We start from the raw sequence: 22,983 nt of genomic DNA on the forward strand, positions 1-22,983 counted from the left end.
AAATTATACGAAGCAGAAAGCTAAATATTTTTGAAAAAAATTTGGTAACTTTTACTTAGTTCATCTAGATCTTGCTACATGCATTTAATCAAAATAAATAAAATGTATAGATTTTTTTTCTAACAAAAGACATTACATTTACATTTTTGTACTAATTTTTATTTTCATGTTTTACTTTTTCAAATAAAAATTGTGTTTAATTTCTTTTGATAAATGCTAGCACCAGTACATACATGTACACACACACACACACACACGCACGCACGCACACACACACACACACACACACGCACACACACACACACACAATTATATCAACTGACGCCGTTCCAACCCCACAAACTCTTACAATATGGAGAAGTTCGAGGTTCATGAATGCTTTTGCGCAACATTGACTGTCTGAGCTTTGCAAGTTGATTTTCAAACGTGTTTTTGCCTCACAGGACAAACAAATGCTGGAATTTGTGTAAGGCCGATCAAATACCGCCGCAATTTAATCTCTGTTTATTCAGGGTTAATTAAGTGTGTTTTGTGCATGCTAAAGCTTCGGGTTTTGCTCATCCTGTTGACTGATTTGAATGTTTGCAGACAAGAGACAGTGTGCATGATGAGCTGTGACTTTTCCGTAAAAAAAAAAAAAAAAGATAAAAAATAATTCTGCTGCCACCAAAATTCCAACTGTCAGCTTGGTGTTTCTCAAGGAATTATCTTTTCAAGCAACTTGCTGGTTTAGCTGAAGCAGTTGGTTCTTGAAATAAAGACATGTTAAGAGTATTTTAGGTGCAAACCACCACAGTGGAGCACCCCAAAAACTTGAAATCTAATAGAAATGAGTGGAATCAATATAAAAAAAAAAACAACACCCTGCTTGGTAGTATCAAAGTGTTTTCAATTCAGCCCAACAAAATAACTTGATTAAGGAGCTTTGGTCCACAATTAGACTTGTTTTCAAGTGATATTTTAATCTATTCTCACCACAGCTTCACCTTATGCATTTAAACCATCTTAATCTAGTCATTTTCTGTGGATTACCCTGCTGATTGAGGGCAAGGACGGAGCACTGTGACTCACAAAGACTCCAAAATGTCTCGTTATCCAAGTATTTTTATTCATCGGAGTGAAAGAGTATAAATATCTTGTGGACATTTTACTGCACTGAGAAGTTATTTGTGGTAAATGCAGCATCATATATATGTGTTGTTTGGTGGGGGGGGGGGGGTTCCTGTGTCAGCGTCTACCTGACCTTGAGTAATCAGCGAGGAAGAAGAGGCAGTGTGTTAAAAGGTTCGGCCTTAAGCTTTCAAGCACTGCTGATAATGTCTCATCCGCGGTCATTTCCGAACCCTCTATCCTGGTCTCAGTCGGTTGCCGTAACCCTAATCCAGTCTATCTCTGCCATAATGCTGTAATTACATTCTCTAAGCTGCTGCATTCTACCCAGGGCACAACTCGCCTCTCCTCTTCCAGCTCGATGTCGGGGCTTTCATTAGCCAAACACATCCAGGCAGAGCCTCGCCTAATGCCAGCGCTTCCAAAAGTGAGATTTTACGGTCTTTTCTGGAGTTCCATGCAAGACTTGTCTTCCCCCGTCTCTCATTATCCACTTTACTGTCAATTCACAATTAAATAAACGTTTAATAACATCTTAAAAATCAAAGAATGGGCATGTAGGCAGAGGAAAGGCTTTAGCCATTCAAAACCTCTCATTGTTGAGCAGCTAAGCTAAGCTAGGTTGGCGACATCAACTAACTCTCCCAATTTAGTTTAATTTATTAACATATTTGCTTTTACCAACACACCTTACACTGATGGCATGTTATCTTGTCTATCATACGTCAAGGAGTGGTGATGCCAGTGTGTGCTGCATTATATTTATGCCCCAGGGAAACAGGAAGTTGTGGATTACCAATTAAAAGTTCCTCATCAGTGATGATTTTTTTTTTTGTTTAAAGTATAAGAGTCACATAAACTTTAGACAAACTGATGCTTATTGTTTATGCTGATTTCTTTTTTTTTACTCCAGTAATGTAATTATGTAAAATGCTTGATTTTTATTTTTTAAATACGATTTTAAGAAGATGGCATCTTTAGAAAGGGGTGGCAGTAAGTGTGGAGGGCATGGCGTAACTTTTAAGCAACCATGTCATGATGCATATGGATAAAAAGGTTTGTGTGGTTTCTGCCTACGTATGTTTTCCAATATTTATGTGTGTGTTTCTGAGCACCGCAACGATTCTCGAGCATAGAACTAGACACTCCAACTCCACAGTCCTCCACCGTGCTTCAAGCTGCCCACTCAACCCGCTAGATTCAATATATTATTCTCTCAATTGGTGCTATTGAGTTTCCCCTGCCGCTCCTAAATGAGTTAGTCCTTAGAGAGCCGGTCGGGAATGAGGGCCAGCAGCACCGGAATTGCATTTCTGCCGCTGTGTGATCTACTTCTCTCAATTTACTCGGCGCACTGTCGCGAACTGCATTTCCCAGAGTGCTGCGCTCCGCGTCCTCGTTTTATCCCCCCCACATGAGTCGTTGGCGTTCGCTGTGAAAACAGCAGAGCTGCACATGTCATGATCCAACGACACTTCAATCAGTCCGCATTAAGTTGGGAGGCGGGAGGCAGGAGGGGTGAGCACAAATTTCCCTCTGCTTTCTCCTGCCTCTGTTGTGGGAAGCATCTCAGTGTTTTAAGGTCTCTCTCAGCAGTGGTCAGCTCAATACTAATAAAAGCATAATCTACTAGAGCGGGACTCTGATTGATAGCTCTCTCAAGGCTCTATCGATCAGCCCCTCTCTCATCCGAGTTAGCGTCTTTTGTTCGAGCCAGCCACTTCCTTCCCCCCTTGTCTCTTTGCATAAAACCCTCTCAGGCTGACCAGCAACAATGCCGTTGGAATGGATCGCCAGCTGAGCAGCCAATGAGATCACCGTGTTGCTCTTTGCATCCACCATGAGTTCTTCTAAAGTCAGAGTTAACTTTTGATTCTTTCTGCTGCCACAATGTAAAATGTAACACAGAGAACAAAGTGCTGATGCTACTGTTTTCGTTTACTCCAATTGTTTTTCCTCCTTTGGTCTCTACCTTCACATAGATTCAGATTGTACAGCTCATTAGAAGACTAACAGTAATATATGTAGAAACTTGAATTTTTTTTTTTTTTTTTTTGCTGGTTTCCTGTACAAGGTGCCAAATCACCATGTGTAAATTAAAATAAAATAATAATAAAAACATTGTAATGGATGCTGTAACCATGGAGTTCTAGAGTGATGCTCAGGGCTGTCCATTGTGTTGTTCTGCCGCCAGGCTTGTTAAGCCGACTCTACATTCAACTGCAAGTTGCATGTTTTAGCAGCAGCTCAGATCTCCATCCTGGTTTATGCTGGTTTTGATAGTATTTACCAGGGGTCCCCAAACTTTTTCCTGCGAGGGCCACATAGCTGTTCCTTTCTCTGGTCGGGGGCCGGTCTTAGTTTTTGGAGAAAAAAAACCTTAGAAAATTCTTGTCGACGGGGGGGTTTGAGGAGGAGGAGGAGGAGGAGGAGGGCTGTTCTGTCTTTGAAACTGTCGAGCGGGGGGGGGGACGACACATTCGCGCTTTTAGATAGATTTTTACCCAGAATGCAAATGGAAAAAACCGTGAGTGAAACGGTGACTGGGACTGACTAGTATATATTCCATTGAGGGAAAGTTAGTTTCACATCTGCTCAAGCCGCCTGGTGGTTGAAGAAAAATCCACATATAAACAGGAAAATACAATATATGAAAAAAAACACTGAATGCTCTCTGGTATGAGCAGGCGGGCCGGATCCGGCATTGTTCAGGGGGCCGGACCAAATGACATGGCAGGCCGGATCCGGCCCACGGGCCGTAGCTTGGGGACCCCTGGTATTTACTGTTAAGGGGCAAAACCCTGGAAATAACAGCTAGCATCTCTGTCTGGTACTGGTGTCTAATGGGAGACTAACCCTAAGCAGCATTCTTATCACAGTAGCAACAACTATTAACTTTTCCATTGATATTACAAATTAACAATGCAAAAACAAAGTCTTGGTAAGTATTTTTGGTCCAGTTTCTTAAATATATTTTGAAATAAGACAAAACTGACTTACAAGTAACTTTTCAGCTTGTTTTAAGTCATTTCTTAATATTAATAAAAAACTGCTAGCTCCACCAGTAGATTCTCTCCCTTATAACAAAACATTTTTCACATATCACACGTGAAATAATTTGCCAGTAAAACTTGTAATTTTTTAAAATCAATATTAAGGAATTATTAACTTAAAACAAGCTCCGATTTCTTGCCGAAAAGTCATTTGTAAGCTAGTTTTGTCTTATTTCAAAATGTAGTCTGAGGCTGCTGAAGAAATGATTTGTTTGTACCCCGAGCCAAGGTCACAAAGCTGGTGGGAAAAGTAAATAAGAAAAAACGACACTACATTTAACCTTTCAATAAACACTAAAAATGGCTTCCACATAAAAAAACCCCACCATAAAAGGATCTGTGTAAAATCTGTGTAAACAGCCACCATTCTCCACATGATACCATGTCAAATCATGCATCATATTTTTATAAGCCTGTCATATCTCTTCAGTTTAAAGCTCTAATGTTGATTAGCTGTCATGTAGAGTACATCAATGCACAGTCACTGCAGTAAGCAGTGGCAACACTAATGGTTCATTTGTTCAGGAACAGAGGACACACACGGAACTTTCTAAAAAAGAAATAAATAAAAAAAAAGGTCTAAAAGGACAGGCTCTGTGCCGGGACGTTTTTGTTTTTGCACAGTTTTGTTCCCCGTATTTACATAATTGAGTTTGTTTGACTGGAAAATCTTTCAAAAAGCCAAGGGAAAATGGGCTCTATACGATCATGTCTTCAGGCCATTTCACATGGAGTCCTGGCTCAGACAACGTAGGCAGCATGACGCGAGCTAATGTGTGCTTCAATAAAGAAAAAAGAAAAACTCCCACAGATTAGCATAATTTTTATAATCTCTAATTACAGAGGCAAGCATGTGCATCAAGAGATGTGAAAGGAATGCAGAAATAAAATGGTGTCAGACGCGCTCATCTGATTGTCTCCTTTTAGATGTTTATCTGATGAATAGCTCAGTAATATTGTGAACTGTCACATATGTTGCAACACAAAGAAACACACACCAACCACTGAACTGGAGCGCATCATCAGGACAAAAAAGGGGGAGGTTTCATTTTTATTGTTGCGTAAGAAGACTGGTTCATAATCATAATAGGTGGCAAAAAATACCCATAATTCCACAGAACATCCTTGTAGATAAACTTTCAAATGGTGGCATGTGGATAAAAGACATTCCAGGTAATATCTGAATTGTTACCAACACATTTTTAGCATTTTTAAGTTGTAGACAAGAGACAAATAATTTATAATAACAGATCAGAATTTAGTCACAAGACTCTGGACTTAAACCCCAAGACTAAGAGAATGTGGCTCCAAAAATAATGGGATTAAAATGACTTGTCGAAAAATGTAATAGTTGAAACCCATGACGATGTATTAATAGAACTAAGAAATGAATGTAGAGATTACACAGCTCCAGAAGCAGAGATACAATTATAATGCTTTGAAACTAATTGACAGTGACCAATCATATCACAAGACAATCTGGGGCAGAACAGCAGTTCTTCAAACAAGCTGAGAACATAAAAGATTTCTGTCGTCAAACTCTGGCCACCACACTAACCAAATGTGACCAGTGGTTCCCCCACCCCCAACACCAAAAACACTGGTCATACACTACAGGAACCATTGGACACTAGCATGACAATCAAATATTCAAGAAAGGAGTATGGAGAGCATACCAGTCATACATCTCTGACCAATTGTAAAACCTTGTATGAAGGACTAGTGTGACTTTTATCCTGCATGTAGAACGGTGCACCATCTTTGCAACCTTGCAGAGTTGCTTGAGGAGATAATGCCAGTTTAATTGTTCTGTTCTCATGTGTTTTGTGAATTTGGTGAAGGTTTATATCCAACCACGTCTGTCCCTCAAGGATGGCGCCTCCCAAGACGGCTGCAGCCTCAGGCACTTGCCTTCCCATGTCTTATGCTGTCTGTCTTTTCTTGGGACGGGCTGTACTGAATGGAAATTTGTTGTACTTCTGTACAGCAATAATAAAGGAATTCTGATTCTGATCTGATTGGACTCTGTGGATGGTCCTATAAAAGTATGGGGTACAACTCTAAAGCAGGGTTGGGTGGAGCTGTGCCTGTCTCCAGCCATCATGGGTGACAGACCCTGTAGAGGTCACCAGTCCATCACAGGACATTCTTAAGGACGATCTAGTTCATATAAAACCAAAGCAAGAACTGTATCCAAATTGCTTGTTTCACATTTCCAGTAAGGTTTGTGCAGCTATAATCGTATGTAAAAGAGGATCAAATTCTACCAGAAGACTGCAACTGAAAAAGTCATGTGGGTGAAGTGTTCAACCATGCATTTAACTAATATAAAACTTAAACTTTTACTTTAACTTACATTAACTTTGACCTACTAAAGATTATGCGATCTACAAAGGTCAAAATGATCTTAAAACGTTTTTTTTTTCTTTTTTATATGGTTGTATATGGTGGTCGCCCAAGCCCCACCGTCAAACCCATTCCCACTCTGCCCCCTCCCCCCATCTTCGATTCATTAGGCTGTGTTGCTTGGCTTCTTTCCCCTGCAGACAGTGATGGATCTGATTCATTTCATGGTGGTCATTTCTGGTAGCTTTCAGTCCTCCCTCCCATTCCGCTGGGTGACAGAAGCAAACTGGTCTGCCCCCTCACAAACCCCCCCAAAACCCCACATATCCACCTCACCAGTGCAGCTAAGCAAAGAAGCGAGGTAAGAATCTCTGTTGAGATAACCTTGCTTTTCTTGCAGCAGTTTTTAATCTGAGCCTAGTTATGATAAAGGTTTTTATCATTGCTAGCCTCTCTACATGTTGGGGATTCTGCGTTTAAATGCATAATCAAAGTCAAGGCAGCCTCAGTGTTGTGGGTGATTTAAGATGATGACCTGACCCCAGATTAATCTAAAAGAGATTAAGAAGGTCACAATAAGCAATACATCAATAAATCAATAAATCACATGATAAGTTAACACAAGGTCTGTTATTTCCATTTGCATGTCTTTAGTCAGCTCCATTTTGTTTACGGAGACTTAAGTCTTTTATTTGTCGTTTTTGTTGTTTTATTTATTTATTTTGGTTATTTAAAATGTCTTCCAGTTCCAGTGTTAAATGTTTATTAGAATTTAAAGTTTATTGATCTTTGAGAAGGTGTATCATTATGCCGTTGCTATATTACTTGAAAATTGTCTCAAAACAACAACATTATCATTTATCGCAACAACTTCTGGGACAATTTATCGTCTAGCAAACTGTGTTATTGTGACAGACCAAATCATGAATGGATGGAGGGACATAAATGGGTGGAATATAATACTGGACATCATCACACCTACTTCTTTCATAGTTGATGTGAACTTGCATAACACGTCAACCTGTTGTTTCATGGCAATTAGTGTTTCAATTAGCAAAATCTTTGTAAAGAGTAGTCAAAACCTCATGCTGTGGATCAAAGAAAAGAAATCTGTAAAAAAAAAAATGTGTGGCTCTTCATCTTCCCCCAGGAAGAATGATTTGATTTTGTCTTCTTTTTTTTTTCCTGAAGATTTAGGCGTAAATGTGTGCTCGGTGTCAGCCTCTCTACAGAGTCTGGTCAGGGATTAAAGTCGACAGGAGACTGACTGGACTGGAGCGATAGGACTCTGAACCTTACCACTGAGCTCCCCAGGAGGGACACATGTCCTCTGCTCTGTGTCTGAAGGTGGAAGGAAGGAGAGCGAGAGATGGAAAACAAAATACTCCACAGATAAAAAAAAATAAATAAATAAAAAAATTAACTGTCAAACATGGTGGCCAGTTTCTAATGAATTCAGCTGTAGTCAGTGGAGAATCACAAGATGGGGGTCAGAATTAGCTTTGAAACAAAGAGGAAAAACAAGTGCATGGCGTGTGGCAAGTGTGTAAGAAGAGAGAGAGACAGCGCTTGAAGGATGAGAATTAGCAGGGAGGGGCACAGCGTGGTACTCCAAACTGACACATAGCCACAGGACACGGGCTCCAATTAGAGTCACAGCAACTCTAATCAAATCTGATCTACAACCACTGGCTGCAGGGTGACTCAATGTGCATGTGCGTGTGTATGCATTCACACCTGCACTCCACAATTCTGCTCCACAATCAAGCAGTGCGTCACAAAAAAATGATTTCTGAATGAACTTATTTTTTTGTTATTTATTAAAAGATACAAAACACATTGGTTTGACTGTTAAATGTCACAGAGGACGTTTGTGAATTGAAACAAATGTAATTTGCTGTGCTGTTGCCTCATAACAAAAGTTCTACTTGCAGAACTTTTTTTTCTTCAATTCTCAATTCTGCAGATTACTGCAGAATTGAGAATTGAAGAAAAGAAAAGTTTCTAATTCAGTGGAATTTAAATGTAGCAGTCCCCTATTTGCTTTTTAATCTGCATCTCATCTCTCGTCATCTTAAAAACAACAAAGTAGGTTTCTGTCCTGCAGTAACGACTTCCACTCTGATGAGTGTTATTAGCAGCAAAACTCAGTAGCACTTAGGATAACATGTTCGTTAATCAGGACATGGACAAATTTTGTGCTTAGTCACATCTCCAAGCTAACTCAGGTGAAAATCAACATACTTCACTGAACACCCAACATATCTGGACTTGTAGGGATGACAAACTGATGCATGAACTAACTCAGAAATTATTTTGACAGAGATTAGCGATGACTCTTGACTTTCTGTTTGCTTACCTCGCCGTCCTTAATCAACCGCCGGGCCACGATGAGCTGAATCATCCCACGTTTGTTGCCCTCTACTGACATGGACTTCCGAAGCGCCTCCATGGCATCCTGATTGGTCATCCCAAGCAGCGACTCCCCATTGACTGCAATGAGTTGGTCATTGACTCGAAGACGTCCGTCCTGCACACGAACCCAGCATTCAGCAACCATTTGTGAATCTTCATCAGATTCACTGTGTTTCCACTTAGAAAATCCCACCTGATCTTTATTGCCCGCAAACATTTCTATCTAACTTACAACTTTATCAAAAATACTACTCGTCTTGATCAAACTCAACATCAAGTAACACCGTAGAAAAAAATACCGCAGCAGGATTTGTTTGTATGATGTGCGCCATGGTTACAATAAAGACAACATGTAAAATCAATGATGTCCATCAACATAATGGTTAGGGGATAAGTACAAGGAAGAAGTTGCTACTTGCCTTGCTAGCAGCACCTCCATGAATTATGGATTTCACAAAGATGCCCAGATCAGCATGGTTCTCCTTAGAGCGGTTCCCCTTAACGCTGACCCCCAGGCCAGCGGAGCCCGAGTCATTCAGAGGGACCTCAAACGTCAGAAACTCTCGTGTTCCGTCCGGGGTTAGCACCGTGTCATCGTCCTGTTTCTGAGGTGGACATTGAACAAACAAAAGATATAATAAGATTGGGATCTGCTTTATGTCAGTCCATGTTTAGTAAGAATTTTGCACCTTAATCAAAGTGCAGACTGATGTATTTTTTTGGTTAGAAATCCCCAACCAAAAGTCACAAACTCCTATAATGGCTTGAGTGTTTTGTCACCAGGCCAAGGAGAAAAACATTTCATAGTAATTTCAGCAGTCTTGACAAGTGGTCTTTTATTTTGAGTAACTAGCAAGTGCAAAGTCACTAGAGACAGCAAATCTGTTTGTAGTGATCAAAAAGTACAACACAATACAATAAACCTGGAATTTGATTACATTACTTACTTGCCTAAGTTGACAAAATGATGTTGAGGTCCACTGTTGCATTAAGAAACAAAAGAGAAAACAGTGAACCTGGGAGCAGATATGGAAAGGACCGGAAAACTGATCAGAAATACAGGTGACACTCAAAAGAGTGAAAATGACCCAAATGGTAAACAAACCAGACTGTATTAACTACACTGTCTCTCAAAATAAGCATCATTATTGTTTTCCTTTTTATTCATCTAAAAAAAGATTAAGAAAAAAATAACAGATTTTCTTAACTGTAAGGGATGTTTAATCTCATCCCTTATACGGGAGTTTTATTGTCAATCAGAGCAGTCACAAAAATGACAAAGAACCAAACTTGAGTCACCATTTTATCCTACACATCTGGTGAACTGAGAGGTATAAGTTCACCATAATGCAGCACTTTGCACAAAACAGTTTGTCTGGGCTGTAAAAAGGTAATATTATTAAAGATAATTATAGAATACAGCACAACCTAATGGAAAACAGTTGAAGTAAGATAGATCATGCGCTTTTGCGATAATGTATATCAATGTCTAAAAAAGACTAAAAAGAAAAGAAGACAGTAGTCAGCATTAAACAAGTGGCAGCTTCTTTTCAAGCACGTTTCCGTCTACTGAAAACCTTCTGCCGTCTCCAGAATCTTTTCAAATAATTCATGATCAGTGGTTCACACCCTGTCAGAGGTGTCAGCACAGAAAATGAGCTGAAACAAAATTTTGTTTCACAGCTCTTTTTATTTTTTTGAATAGCACTGTGCTCATGAAAGGAGAATGTACTTCTTTGAATTTTACTTCCATAACATTTCAAAGAAGAAGACAGCTCTGACATGATTCAGCCAAGGTCTCTGCTCTCCCTGTGCTCAGAAATACCAGGATTCAATAACCCAAATAAAACATTGGCCAAAATTAATGTTTCCTTTTCAGTCACTAAAAAAAGTGTTTGTATTTAGATGAAGGAAGATGATCATCTCATACTAGTAAACTCAACAGAGGAGTTTGAATGCAGCAGTGAGAGGCTGTCATTTCCCGATTTTAGCTAGCAGTCAAAGCAAAAACCGGAAAATATTCCTATGAACAACTTCATTAACCCCAAACATCAAGAAAAACAGATAAATGGTTGCCGTGTGGATTAGAAAGAAGCAGCAGAGAGAAAGGAAAGACAGAATATAAGGTGTGTGTGTCTTTTTGTGAGTTTTTGGTACGCCGACGATTTATTAGGATGCAGCGGTGCATTCAGGTGGAGGCTCTTTTCAACACCATCTGACTGGGCCCCTATTCCCCATGTGGTGCCCCTTCTGTCTGCCCTCCATTCTTCTCTCTGTTCTCTCTTTCTTGCTTTTAAAATTGCTCTACACCTGTCCGTACAACTTGCCAAAAGGGGGTTTTTGTTTGAGACCGGACTCCTTCATCAATGCTGGAATCCATTTAATCGCGCTGGATTTCAACACCTGTGGTTCTAATACAAAAAAAAAAAAAAAAAAATCCCCAGGTCTTGGCAGGAAATGACCCTTTTCTTTCCCTTCAACTGCTGAATGAGGCGGATAGGGGCCAGAAAAACAGACACTTTAAGAGAATTCCTTCTCTGCGCCAGGAGCAAATGTAATGCACGGATATTGTTTAAATTTCCTTGGCTTTTCTGAGCTGGAGAGAAGAGGAAGAATCTAAAACTACTGACATGCCATCTGTTCTTTTGAATGTATATTCGCTAATATGTATCAACTACATACAGTACCTAGAAAAAAGGTTCTGAGTCCTTGAATGTCTTCAAATTTTCTCTCATTAAAACCAGAAACTTCAATGTATTTTTGGGGATTTTAAGTGACAGGTCAACTGTATAACTGCAAAACTAAAATACTCGGCTTTACAAATGAAAACCTGAAAAATGCTAGATTGAGCTCCTTTACAACACTTTATACTGAAAACAAACTGGACTTACAGCTGCAAGTCTTTTGGGGTAAGTTTTTGGAAAACTTTTACCCCAAACCTTCTAGAGGCTGCAGTCTTTCTGACTTGCTTTTCATCCCTTCCCACTCCTGCATACGGACAACAACAACAGTTGTCTTGTCAGCCAATTCTTCCAACTGAGCTGTGAAACCCAGTAGGTCCTTCAGAGTTACCATGGGAGTTTTAGTTTTTTTCTACAATTAATCTTCTTGCAAGGCTTGTCAGTTTAGGTAAACGGCCATGTCTTGGTACGCATATATGTGAGATTCTGCATACATATGGTAGATTAAACTGTAACTCCATTAGAAGATTACAGTTAGGGATATTCTTTTATAACCAAATCCTGTATTAGTCCTGTAGTTGACTCCTGCCTATTTGCGGCTTGTCTAGCTGAAGGCCTAGCTGAATTCCTAGCCACAATGCTACATGACATGCTATTGGCTAGCATTTACAAAGCAGCCAATCCAGGAGCGCCATTTTGTTTACTTGGCACTGTAAATGAGCAGAAATGAGGAAGACTGCAGATATTAGCTCCTGTAGCAGTGCTGACACGGTTTCCACTGTGTGTATTAATGCAGATTAGGGTATGTTTGGTGTTTGAACGATTAATATATGCAGTTATAAGCGTTAAGTGGCATTTCAGGTACTTGTGAATTGTAGCTACTTGCAGGCTGTTGTGGTCTCTGAAAGCGCTCCCATACGTCATCAAAAGTTTCAAAATTGGCTTTTCTTGACAGTCACGTGACAAATGTGTTAATTTTGTTCGCAGGGGTACATCCACCTCCCTTTCTCAACAAAAGGTCAAATTATTTTGGACAGGGTGCAGACTGATGTGTTGTGTGATTGTGTGGATGTGTTTTTGGGCAGCAATGTTGACATTACTCTTAAACTAGTTCACTTCCACTACCCGGTTTTTGTCTCCTAAGGCAGCAGGATTAGATTCGAGGAGCATTTATAAGACGCAGTGAATTTCATACATTTGTATGATTCTTCACCAAAACATTAAAAAGACTGCCAAATGGCTAAAAACTCCTGGATGAAAATTGCAAAGTCACTGTCCACAAAGGTGGGTGTCTGCAGAAAGGCGTGGCGCTCTGTCTGTGACTGTTAGTGTAAAAGTAACATGGAGGATGCAGGGAGGAGTGGGAACCTCAGCAGGCAGGGTGTGATGGATGGTGAAGTGAAATAGGTGCCACCCGGGTGGTCTGCGAAGTGTGCGAATAAGAATGTTCTGCAAACAGACGACCATGTGTCAATCGTTTGGCTTTGGAGGAACAATGGAAGAGATAAAACCCTCTTGACTACCAGAGACACAACTTTATCCATGATCTGTCTGGTGTTTTCCTTGGTCTTTAGCATGTAGTTGTTCACTAATGTTCTTGAAAAACCCTGATAGAAGCTGGATTAATGCCAAGATTAAATCACACAAAGGTGGGCTATATTTATGAGTTAGCTGACTTGTAGAACCAAGTGGGTATGCTGGATTTGAATCACCTCAGTAAAAAGAATTGAATACAAATCTACGCTATTATACCAACTCACCAACTGTTCAGCAGGCGTTTGCAAGTATAATGAATGTAAAAAGAATTTAAATTCTGGCGTGTGCATTATTTAAAAGAGAAACATGTTTAAATAGTGATTAAGATCTTCAAATGAAAATGAACAAACGGTGAACAGATGCTACATCTTTGTGCAGGGTTTTAGCAAACCAGTTAAAGACAACCAGAAAGCTCCAGCTGGAAAAACGACTGGACAGACACGATGTGAGCCTTTGTGCTATGCGCTAACGCTTGCTTCCAAAATGATGACAGAATAACCACCCACTCAGTGATGTGTTACGGGAAAGGAAGGCCGAGGCAAAGAATGAGACAGCACTGTAACATTTTCGTCAGACAGGAACAAGAGCCGCTCGCCAGAAATGAGTTTGTCAAGCCGCCTGACAGCTGTTATTGCTCCGATTCAACTGAGGAAGAGTTGAACCTAACCACCCTCACGGAGGAGAAAAAAACAAAAAGAGAGAGACCGATTTTGTTCATTGTTCAAACCTCAGCACTTTTATGAACCTGGGATAGAAAGCATAAAGGAAGTGACAATGGAGAAAGTGACTGGAAGATGGAAAAGGGGCATCAGCTCAGGGAGGAACAGTCGGATTTATCACAACTAATATTTTATTAGAATTAATATATTGAGTGCATGTTTATCTAAATTTATTCAAACATTAAACAAAAGTAAAATTATAATCTTTGGATCTAAAGTTAGGACACACTTAAAACACACAAAGGTGGGCTATATTTATGAGTTAGCTGACTTGTAGAAGCAAGTGGGTATGCTGGATTTGAATCACCTCAGAGATCCTTAGAGATCAGGACCTAAAATCTGGGTGTAGTAATGGACTCAGACCTGAACCCTCAGAGCCACATAAAGACAATTACAAAGTTGGTCTTCTATCACCTGAAGAACATTTCCCAGATTAAAGGACTAATATCCCAACAAGATCTAGAGAAACTCGCCTGTGTGTTTATCTTTAGTTGCATTGATTAATGTAAAAGTGTTCTCACAGACAGGTGCAGCTGATCCAGAAAGCTGATGCCCGCATTTTCACTAAAACCAAGAAGATGGAGCACATCGCCCCAGTTCTCAAATATTTACACTGCCCCCCTCATAGCTCAGAGAACAGACTTCTGTTAGTTTACAAATCAAAATCATCTAATCATCTTACAAGTCATCTAATGGCTTAGCACCACAAGGTTTTCTGGTTCTTCTTTCATGAAGAAGCAGCATTCAGCTTCTATGGACCGCAAATCTAGAACAAACTTCCAGAAAACTGTCAAAACAGCCAAAACACTGAGTGCTTTTAAGTCAAGGTTCAAAACCAAACTGTTTAGAGTTGAACATTGATCAACTTATTGGATGTGTATTGATCATTTTGACGATGACATTTGACAAAAATAATGTCAAAGTGTTTGACAAAGTATAAAGCACTTTGAACTGCTTTGTTATTAAAATGCGTTATACAAAAAATTTTCAAGGCTAGTTTAAATACTGTACTCTATCACAGATTAGAGAAATGGAGATTAATAGTTTAAACTTTATAAATAAGCAGCCATGTATTCACAACAGTACAGGATAATTAGAATGCAGAGTAGCTGTAATATCATTATTTCCTGAGCTCAACGGTCTGTCTAACTAGTAGGCTAGACAATCACAAAGGACAACCCTTTGCCTCCACTTGCTTTTATTCCTCCTCTTCACTCAGCTACAGTCATCGTCCATTACTCAATTAGGGCCTTTATTAATTAACAGTGTGATGGGCTAACACCCAGTCATTATCGGCAGGGGAGGAAAATAAAGGAAACATTTCCACAGAGATGTTGGCAGGGGGAGTGAGGGTGGGCACAGACAGGAAAGAGTTAGACGATTGTTCTAACAAGGCCCTGACTGCCTGTCAGCCGTTTCTGTGGTGTTTATACAGTGTCTAACCTATTCTCTGCTGAAAAGAGATATGCCCATGTGTCTGTCAAAAATAAAAACACAGCAAGAAAAAAAAAACACACACACAAGGAAAACCAAGACAGAGAGAGAAAAAGACAGAGCAAATGAACTGCAATTAAGTCTATTCACACACAAAAAAAATTGGAGTTCTGCGCACATCAATGCCTAAAACAATTAACACCGCTGGAAGCTTCTTTCCATACTTGGCCCAATTTAGTGACATAAAGGTCATTGGAAATTAATCTAAAAGTGGATAAAAGAAATCAGCCATGGGTGTAATTATAAAAGAGGTGCACCCGTGCTAGGTATTGTAACACAAATTTCTTTGGCTGTGATTCTCCCCTGCAACATTTCCTGACAATAGAGGCGAATATCAAGTAACTCTAAACCAAGAAAAAAAAATTCACAGAATCTGAGGGTGTGGAGTGAAAAGCTGATTATAGGAGAATTTGAATTACTAATAAACAGGACATGGTAAGACTTTATATGAAAGGGTGTGAATGAGACTGAGATGACACTGTCATAAACATAACACCTGAACATGAAGGAGTCTTCATGAATGTATATGACTGTCATGAAGTGTTATTTAGTACGTAATGAAACTTCTAATGCAAAGTTGTACTAAAACTTGCATCGAAAATCCATTAAAATTTAAAACTTTGCATAAAAAGCGTCACTATTGACACTCCATGACAACAGTCCAACATTCATGAAGTTATAAAGAAAATGCCATACCGTCAGCAGTTCAACAAGCAATACATTTTGATGAGTGGCTTTGCCAAAGTCATACACATCAAATATGTTGGTCAATGTTTCATTTATTATGGTTCAACAGCAACTCTAAACAGATGAGTTTTCAGTCCAGATTTAAAGGAACTCAGTGTTTTTAGAAGATAATTACCTTAACTGCTTCAAAGTTTCAGTTGCCACATTATTTTATTTTTCAGATGAAACAGATATTACCACCGGCAGCCAATAAAAGTCATACATAGAGTTTATTAGCAACTATATTTTCTGTTAATCATGTGGCCCCTTTGGGAAAATTAACTGGCCACACCAAATCAAGAAGTGTATTTATACACTAAAAAGACATTTACATTAGATGGAGCAAGATTTATAAAGTAGCGACTTTTTAGTGTGCAAGGAAACTGTTCAAAAAAGCATTTCAAAGAGGAGATTACACATCGCGAAACATACACCTCTCATTCAACGTTATTAGAGACTAAAAAGAGTTTTGATAAGTCCAAGTGCAAAGACACACAACAGCCCATAACGTGATCTGAAAGCAGATGCCGAATCCCCTCCGGGAGAGTAACTTTGCCGCCATAAGTGGCCTTTAACTACCTTGTTTATCGGCAATGCGCAGCGCTGCACTGCACCATCCCATACTCTGCACCGCGCTGACAGCGAGTGTAATTATGGGAACAGCTGCTGGAAAAGTGCTAAACGAAAACAGGTGGCATCGGTGAGACTCGTTCAGAAATTGTTAACCGGGCTGGCATTGTCTTCGACCACGCTTGGCAGCCCCGGCTTTAATTATGACAGAGGATGTTTCGAAACTTTTCCCGTTTGATCAGGCAGCTATGCAGTTCTCAGACGGGCAGTAAAAGGAAAAGTTTGATCAGGTTCTTTTAGGCTGTGATATGAGCGGAAAATTATCCAGAAAGCAAAAAAAAAAAAAAAAAAAGGGAGAGATGGAAATCTCTAGGTAAAGGGAAGAAAAGAGAATAGTGATACTGAAATCAGAGTAAGATAAAAATAAGGTGATTCTGTTTTTGAACTAAACTAGCATGCTGGATCCTTTACCTACTGAATCTAAACTAAATATTCTTCCAAAAGTACATTTCTGGTTAGAGTCCGATATTAATATCTGAATATTGAAAAAAATTCAACATCGGGTATCAGAGACAATGCTCCCAATCTAGAAGAGCAGATCTATTTAGTCTTATATGTTTTAATCACTAAGTGAATCATGCTTTATTATTTATTTTATAATTATATTTTGAATTCCTAATTGCACTTTCTGAACCATTTTGAAAGAGAGTAGTTTATTTTTACATGTTTAACCAAGGTAGTCAACCTATTATTGTAGTCAGTTTCAGTTACTTTATTATTTATTTTAACATTAACTGCAATACTCCTAACTGCACTGACTAAACAAATTAAAATGGTGTTGTTTTTATGTGTTTGACCAAGCTTGTGAAGGTATTGGTGTATTTAAGTCTGCCGAACTAGAGTTGTCAAATACATTTGTTATTCAGTACAAAAAATAAAAACAAAACATTTTCAATGAATTCAGCATTTTCTTCTGGAACGTATGGGTATCAGTCGATGCCAAACCTCAGACATTGGTATCGTTTTCAGAAGTGTAAAAAGTGCATCCCTAGTTAGAGTCTTTGAAGTCACTACAGTAAGCACAATGTTGTACAGAAGCTTGCACAGTTGGACATATTGATTTGATGATTGTGGGTCAACATGCTGGAATGTAGCCTCACCTGAGCAAAAACTATAAGTTACAAGCTAATTTACAGAGAAGCATTTCAGTGGTGTGACGAGATAAAGCAATATGCTTATTACTCACAAATATATTCAACTGCACGTCAGTTTTTAAGCTTCATCACACCTTACATTGCAAATACCATCAAAAAATGTTGCAGAATCTTTTTTACACCAAGAACTGACTCATCGCCTTGAGATGTTTGATCATTTCTCCCGCGGTAATATCTCTGCCGGAGCCACCTGCAGTAACATAAATAAACTGTTTAAAAGACTTGGAAGGGAAAACTCTGTCATTCGCACATTATTTAGGAAAATTGCAACACATTACATCATCCTTGCAAGGAAGCATTACTCTAAGAGACATCTAATTATATTAACTTGGAAGATGTCTTTTTTGGCATGGCTGCCGATGGTGTGCAGGTTCAGAAAGGCAGGCCGTTTATCTTTGCTTCAGAGATGTAAGCCGTAGCCTTTATCATTACCCACTCCAACACTTTTCAGGCAGGAACAGATGTGAACCGAGAAAAAGAACATATGTTTATGAAAGAAGAAAATGATGAGAGAACAGATAGTGTAAATCCATTCTTCATTCTGCTGCATGGAGAACAACTGAACATCTAATCTTCATTTCTAACTTCAAAGCGAGGAAATCGTGAACGACAAAGTCAAAACCACAACGAATCTGGCCGTGTAAGTAAGCTAACACATTTTACAAATTGTCTGCGTGAATATCACAAGATGCTTCACAGATAAATTGGATATAATATTTGCATTTTTATTAGTAGCTTGACAGTAAGACGGGTAGAGAGATAAGGGAAAGACAAGCAGTAAATGGTATGGAGTTGGGAATCTACCTGGAACAGATGCATTAGTGACTTTAACCTCCGCATGTTGAGAGCCTGCTCTGCCACTGCCAAAATATATCATGATAAACAAAATAGAAATAATAAAATACCAGTTAACAAGTAATGCTGACCAGATGCTTGCCTAAAAAGACAAATCTTCATTTCAAGTTCCCATTAAAAACTGATAAAAAGTCTAATAATGAAAAAATGGCATAAGGAAAGTTAAAAAAGAAAACAATTTATAAGAAACCCCAGCAGATATCAAAACCTTTGGTAACTTGGTATACTTATGAGTAACTAAATATGATTTAAAGTTAAGTTTGCAAGAAAACCCCACTTCTGAGTGATGAATAAGAACCATAGATTAACCAGAAATATATATGTGGTGTGAGAATAATATCAGTGGAGTCAAATGTATTTAAATCCAGGGTCGTTATGATTATGGCCTCTGCTGCATCCCTGTGTAAAAAGGCATTGGAGAATTTAAAGAGAACTGATTGAGTAGAGTGGATTCCACGGAAAATCATACTGAATTTTGATCAAGGGCTAAGTTCATTGATGGCATCTAAAAGTTGTTTTGCTGCAACTTCATGAATATTAGTAAGAAACATTTAGCCTTTTTCACTGAAATGGACAAAAATGAAACACAATCTATTGCTGGATTCATGCGACCTAGTTTGGAAGGACGACTAAGCAAAATGAAGAACTGTAAGCTTAACAGGCATTGTGTTAGATGGCTGTACCATTTCTCACAATTTCCACTTTAATAATAAAACCAAAGATAATTCTCGCAGCCGGTAGAGCAGCTGTCTTGCAATTGTGAATTTGTGGGTCCAATTCACATTTCCCTATTTTCACATGTCGACCAGGTTACCTAACCAATCTTCCGATTGGCGTATTTATAAGTGTGACTGAATGATGAAGTGCTTCTCTTGGTGAAGCACTTTGAGTGGTTGGTCTGAATAGAGTAGTGCTATATAAATTCACTTATGCTATTAAAAATATATAGTGGGAGAAGTAAGTTGAGCAAATGTGCAAAACTGAACGTATCCAGTTTTAAGGCAAGGTAAATTTATCTGTATAACACATTTTCAATCCATAATTTATAAATTAGTAGGGATTTCTCTGGATTCTTGTTCTGATAAAACTAGATGTTGGTTTTAAAATGGCAAAACATGAAGTTATTTTATACCTACATTTTTTTATACTTAAGGTACTTAAAACACCTGTATTCTCTTCCCAAAAAAGTATTTTAATAAAATAACCCTGCCTCCGTGACTCAGCTACAGATTCAGCTACAGTCCAGGAGTTAAAAAAAAAAAAAAAAAAAACATACATGGGAGATATTAAACCAGGCCGCTGGGCCTGGTATTTATGAAACAGCCCATTACTCTTTGATAATTGTCACCAATACTGTCATGCGTTTGTCTACCCTGTCCTCAGCATTCACACGTGATATAAATTTAACTGTCACATCAATCAGAGGCCGCAATTAATTGTGCAATTAAGATTCTCATTGCGTGGCAGACACAGCTACTAATGGATCAGAGACAAGTGTGATATGATCATAAAGAGGGAATTTTAATGCAGTGCTTAATTGCTCTTATGCGGCCATCAGTGTTCCAGCTGAGGCTACATGAGACCATATCTTCTCCAGGCCTATTGGAAATGAAATATGCTGCTCATGTAGGGCCATGGAGCGATGTAAGGGCAGTTACGGACAATCTTATTACACCACCCAAAGCATGTGTACTTAATCGGCACCAGATTGCCGCGTACGATTTTTACACGGAGCGCATTAGCATGTTTAAAATATGCTCATGATATGATTGGATATAAACTTCTGTGCGAGTCTGGGAAGCGAAATAAGAAGCTGGGGCCACAGGAGTTGTTGCTGATGCAGCACCAACAACTGCTATTTTAAGGATAATTTGCACCCCATGCTGGGTTCAGTATTTGCTCACCGGAATAGATGTTGCAGATTTGCCCCAAATTTTCCAAACTCATCATTTTTATTTCTGATGACTAATACATACATACATACGTTCTGCTTTTGTTTTGGGTGTGTCTGGCACACAGTGAGAGTGGAGAATAAATGTGGAGGCTTTTAACTAGTAAACAGGTGGAGGAAGGAGCAATTCTTGTCATTTTTAATATCTGCTTTTGCTCGGTAAAACCTGGCTTCTGACTTGTTGTTACAAAGCTGGAAGATTAATCTCCACAATATGGAGCAAACAATGAATATAGCAAAAAGGACAATTGTTGCAAGCTGGGAGATTAATGCCAGCAGCATAAAACATCTATTGGATATGCCATGGTACAGTTTAGTGTTATGGATCTGTGTTAGATTTTCACAGTGTGATGCTGCATATGAAAGTTTAACTGTTTGTGGGAGTCTGACATCAGAGGATCCTAACATTTGTTTATTTATTTGTTATAATATAAGCTTTATAACAGTTATGTCTAGATAAATTAATGACCAAACTTGAAGGTGTCAAAAGATAGCTTGAATATATGTGTTTGTTGCTTAGACTGCCTGAAAAACACAAGGGGTAAACCTACAACTTAAGGCTCAGTGCAAGAACACCTGCAAGAGGTCAAATAATAATTAGCTGAATTAGACAAAAGGTAGGACAGTCGTCTTTGCCGTTGGAGCCACTTCAATTATTCAACATGCACACCTAACAAAATCTTAGTGACAGAGAGTCAAAATAGCTTAGCGTTAGAATAGTAATATTATTTTTGCATTGAATGCATTGATCTGTAGCAATGGTGCTTTTAAGTGTAACCTGTCGAATTAATGCCACATAATTTTTAGCCTGACCCAAAAAGCCGATGTCTTTTACCGTCTGCTTCTGGTTGCTTCTTTCAAGCTGCATATCTTACTACATATTTATCATTTAAATGTAAGGAATTTATGCAATAGTGTGGTGGGGGTATAAGTTAATAAACTCATTTGGATTCTATTCAACCTTATGGTTGATGGATTCGATTTTGAAGAAGTTGATGAGATCAACGCTGAGTAAAGGTTAAAGCTTGCTAATATTATCGTATAGATTGTAATTTATCTGTATGAAAATATTTGTTGATATCCTTGGACTGCAGAGGGGAAAGTGACAGACCATAGAAACCACAAAGGGCAATGCCCTATTTTGCTCAATTACCATTTAACCTTTTCTCTTCCCTGAAAGTACATGTTTATTGAAAGCTATTGAGAGCTGTTGCTGTTGCCTCCAAAAGCATGTCAAAACACACTCTGACCGTGTTAATTAAGGATGCGATGCAAACATGCTGGGAGAATAAATTAATTCCTTAGGGAGACGGTGTAGTGAACGTGTAATGGAACAGCCAAACAAAAGGGGATGTGTGGGATTTATGACACCAACATCAAACATCAGTGGGAAAATGTCAACCACACAGAAAGGCCTGCTTTTTACTGCTGTCAACGCATCCGTCTGTGCGTGTGTGCTCATTTAGCTAATCTATGTAAGACCTTCTCTAGCATATTCACTAACTTTCTAAATACGGATATGGCGACCAAAGCCTGGCCTTAATGCGGCGGAATGCCTTCTGTGTTTGGTTAGGTCTACAGGTATGGTGTGAATTAAGTTTTGGTTAAGTTTGGGTTTAGGAATATACTCGCAATGGTGTTTGAGTGCATGCGTGTGTGTGTGCATAGTCTTGTATTTGATATATTGTAAGGCACATCGTTCCAACAAACACCACGTTGTGAGGACCCCCTGCTCCAAGGGTCCCATAAATAGAAGTGCTGCTTTTGGGTTAGGGGTTAATCTGAATTGAGTTTAGTACATTAAACTCAATTCAAACGGCACACTTGGATAACACCTGTACATCCTCATACATAAACATGTCCAAAATGATATTAAGCATGTACTGGTAATGGTTAGTTTTATGGTTAAGCTGTGGAAATGAGTAGAAAATGTATGGAAGTCAATAGAAAGTCCCTGTGAAGACAGAAAGACATACTGTGTGTGTGGGCGTGTGTGTGAGTGTGTATATCATTCAAACAGCAATTCAAAACATCATCAGCTTGTCACTGAGGCAATTGGATGAATGACAGCTACTAAATGTTCGTCTGTGTGCTTACATTCATGTGGATCTGAGCAACCGATGTGTAGAACATACACATGCAAACACACATTCATCTATCCGCAATTTCTGGGACAGGAGGTAATTACCCGCTATGCTTTTCTATCATGCTTTATTAGTAATTACTGTCACAGTCAAAACATCAACCTCCTTATAACATTTTTTTTCTTTTTTTTTCTTTTACCAGAAAGAAAAAAAGAAGAAATTCTGTGAT

General features: G+C 38.9%; 1 protein-coding gene across 2 annotated transcripts in view; it reads right to left on the reverse strand.

Moving 5' to 3' along the window:
- Positions 1 to 22,983, reverse strand: part of LOC106931385 (partitioning defective 3 homolog) — a 389,759-nt gene that overhangs the window by 188,650 nt on the left and 178,126 nt on the right. For both annotated transcript variants that reach the window (XM_088001335.1, XM_088001334.1), the window contains 2 exons: positions 9,344 to 9,529; positions 8,869 to 9,039 (listed from right to left, as the gene is read on the reverse strand). In XM_088001335.1, coding sequence (XP_087857461.1) covers positions 8,869 to 9,039; positions 9,344 to 9,529 — 357 coding nt within the window. The remainder of the gene's footprint in view (positions 1 to 8,868; positions 9,040 to 9,343; positions 9,530 to 22,983) is intronic.

Source organism: Poecilia mexicana, unplaced genomic scaffold, assembly GCF_051168715.1.
Source record: "Poecilia mexicana isolate PSO_F unplaced genomic scaffold, ASM5116871v1 scaffold_20, whole genome shotgun sequence".
NCBI classification, from domain to species: Eukaryota; Metazoa; Chordata; class Actinopteri; order Cyprinodontiformes; family Poeciliidae; genus Poecilia; species Poecilia mexicana.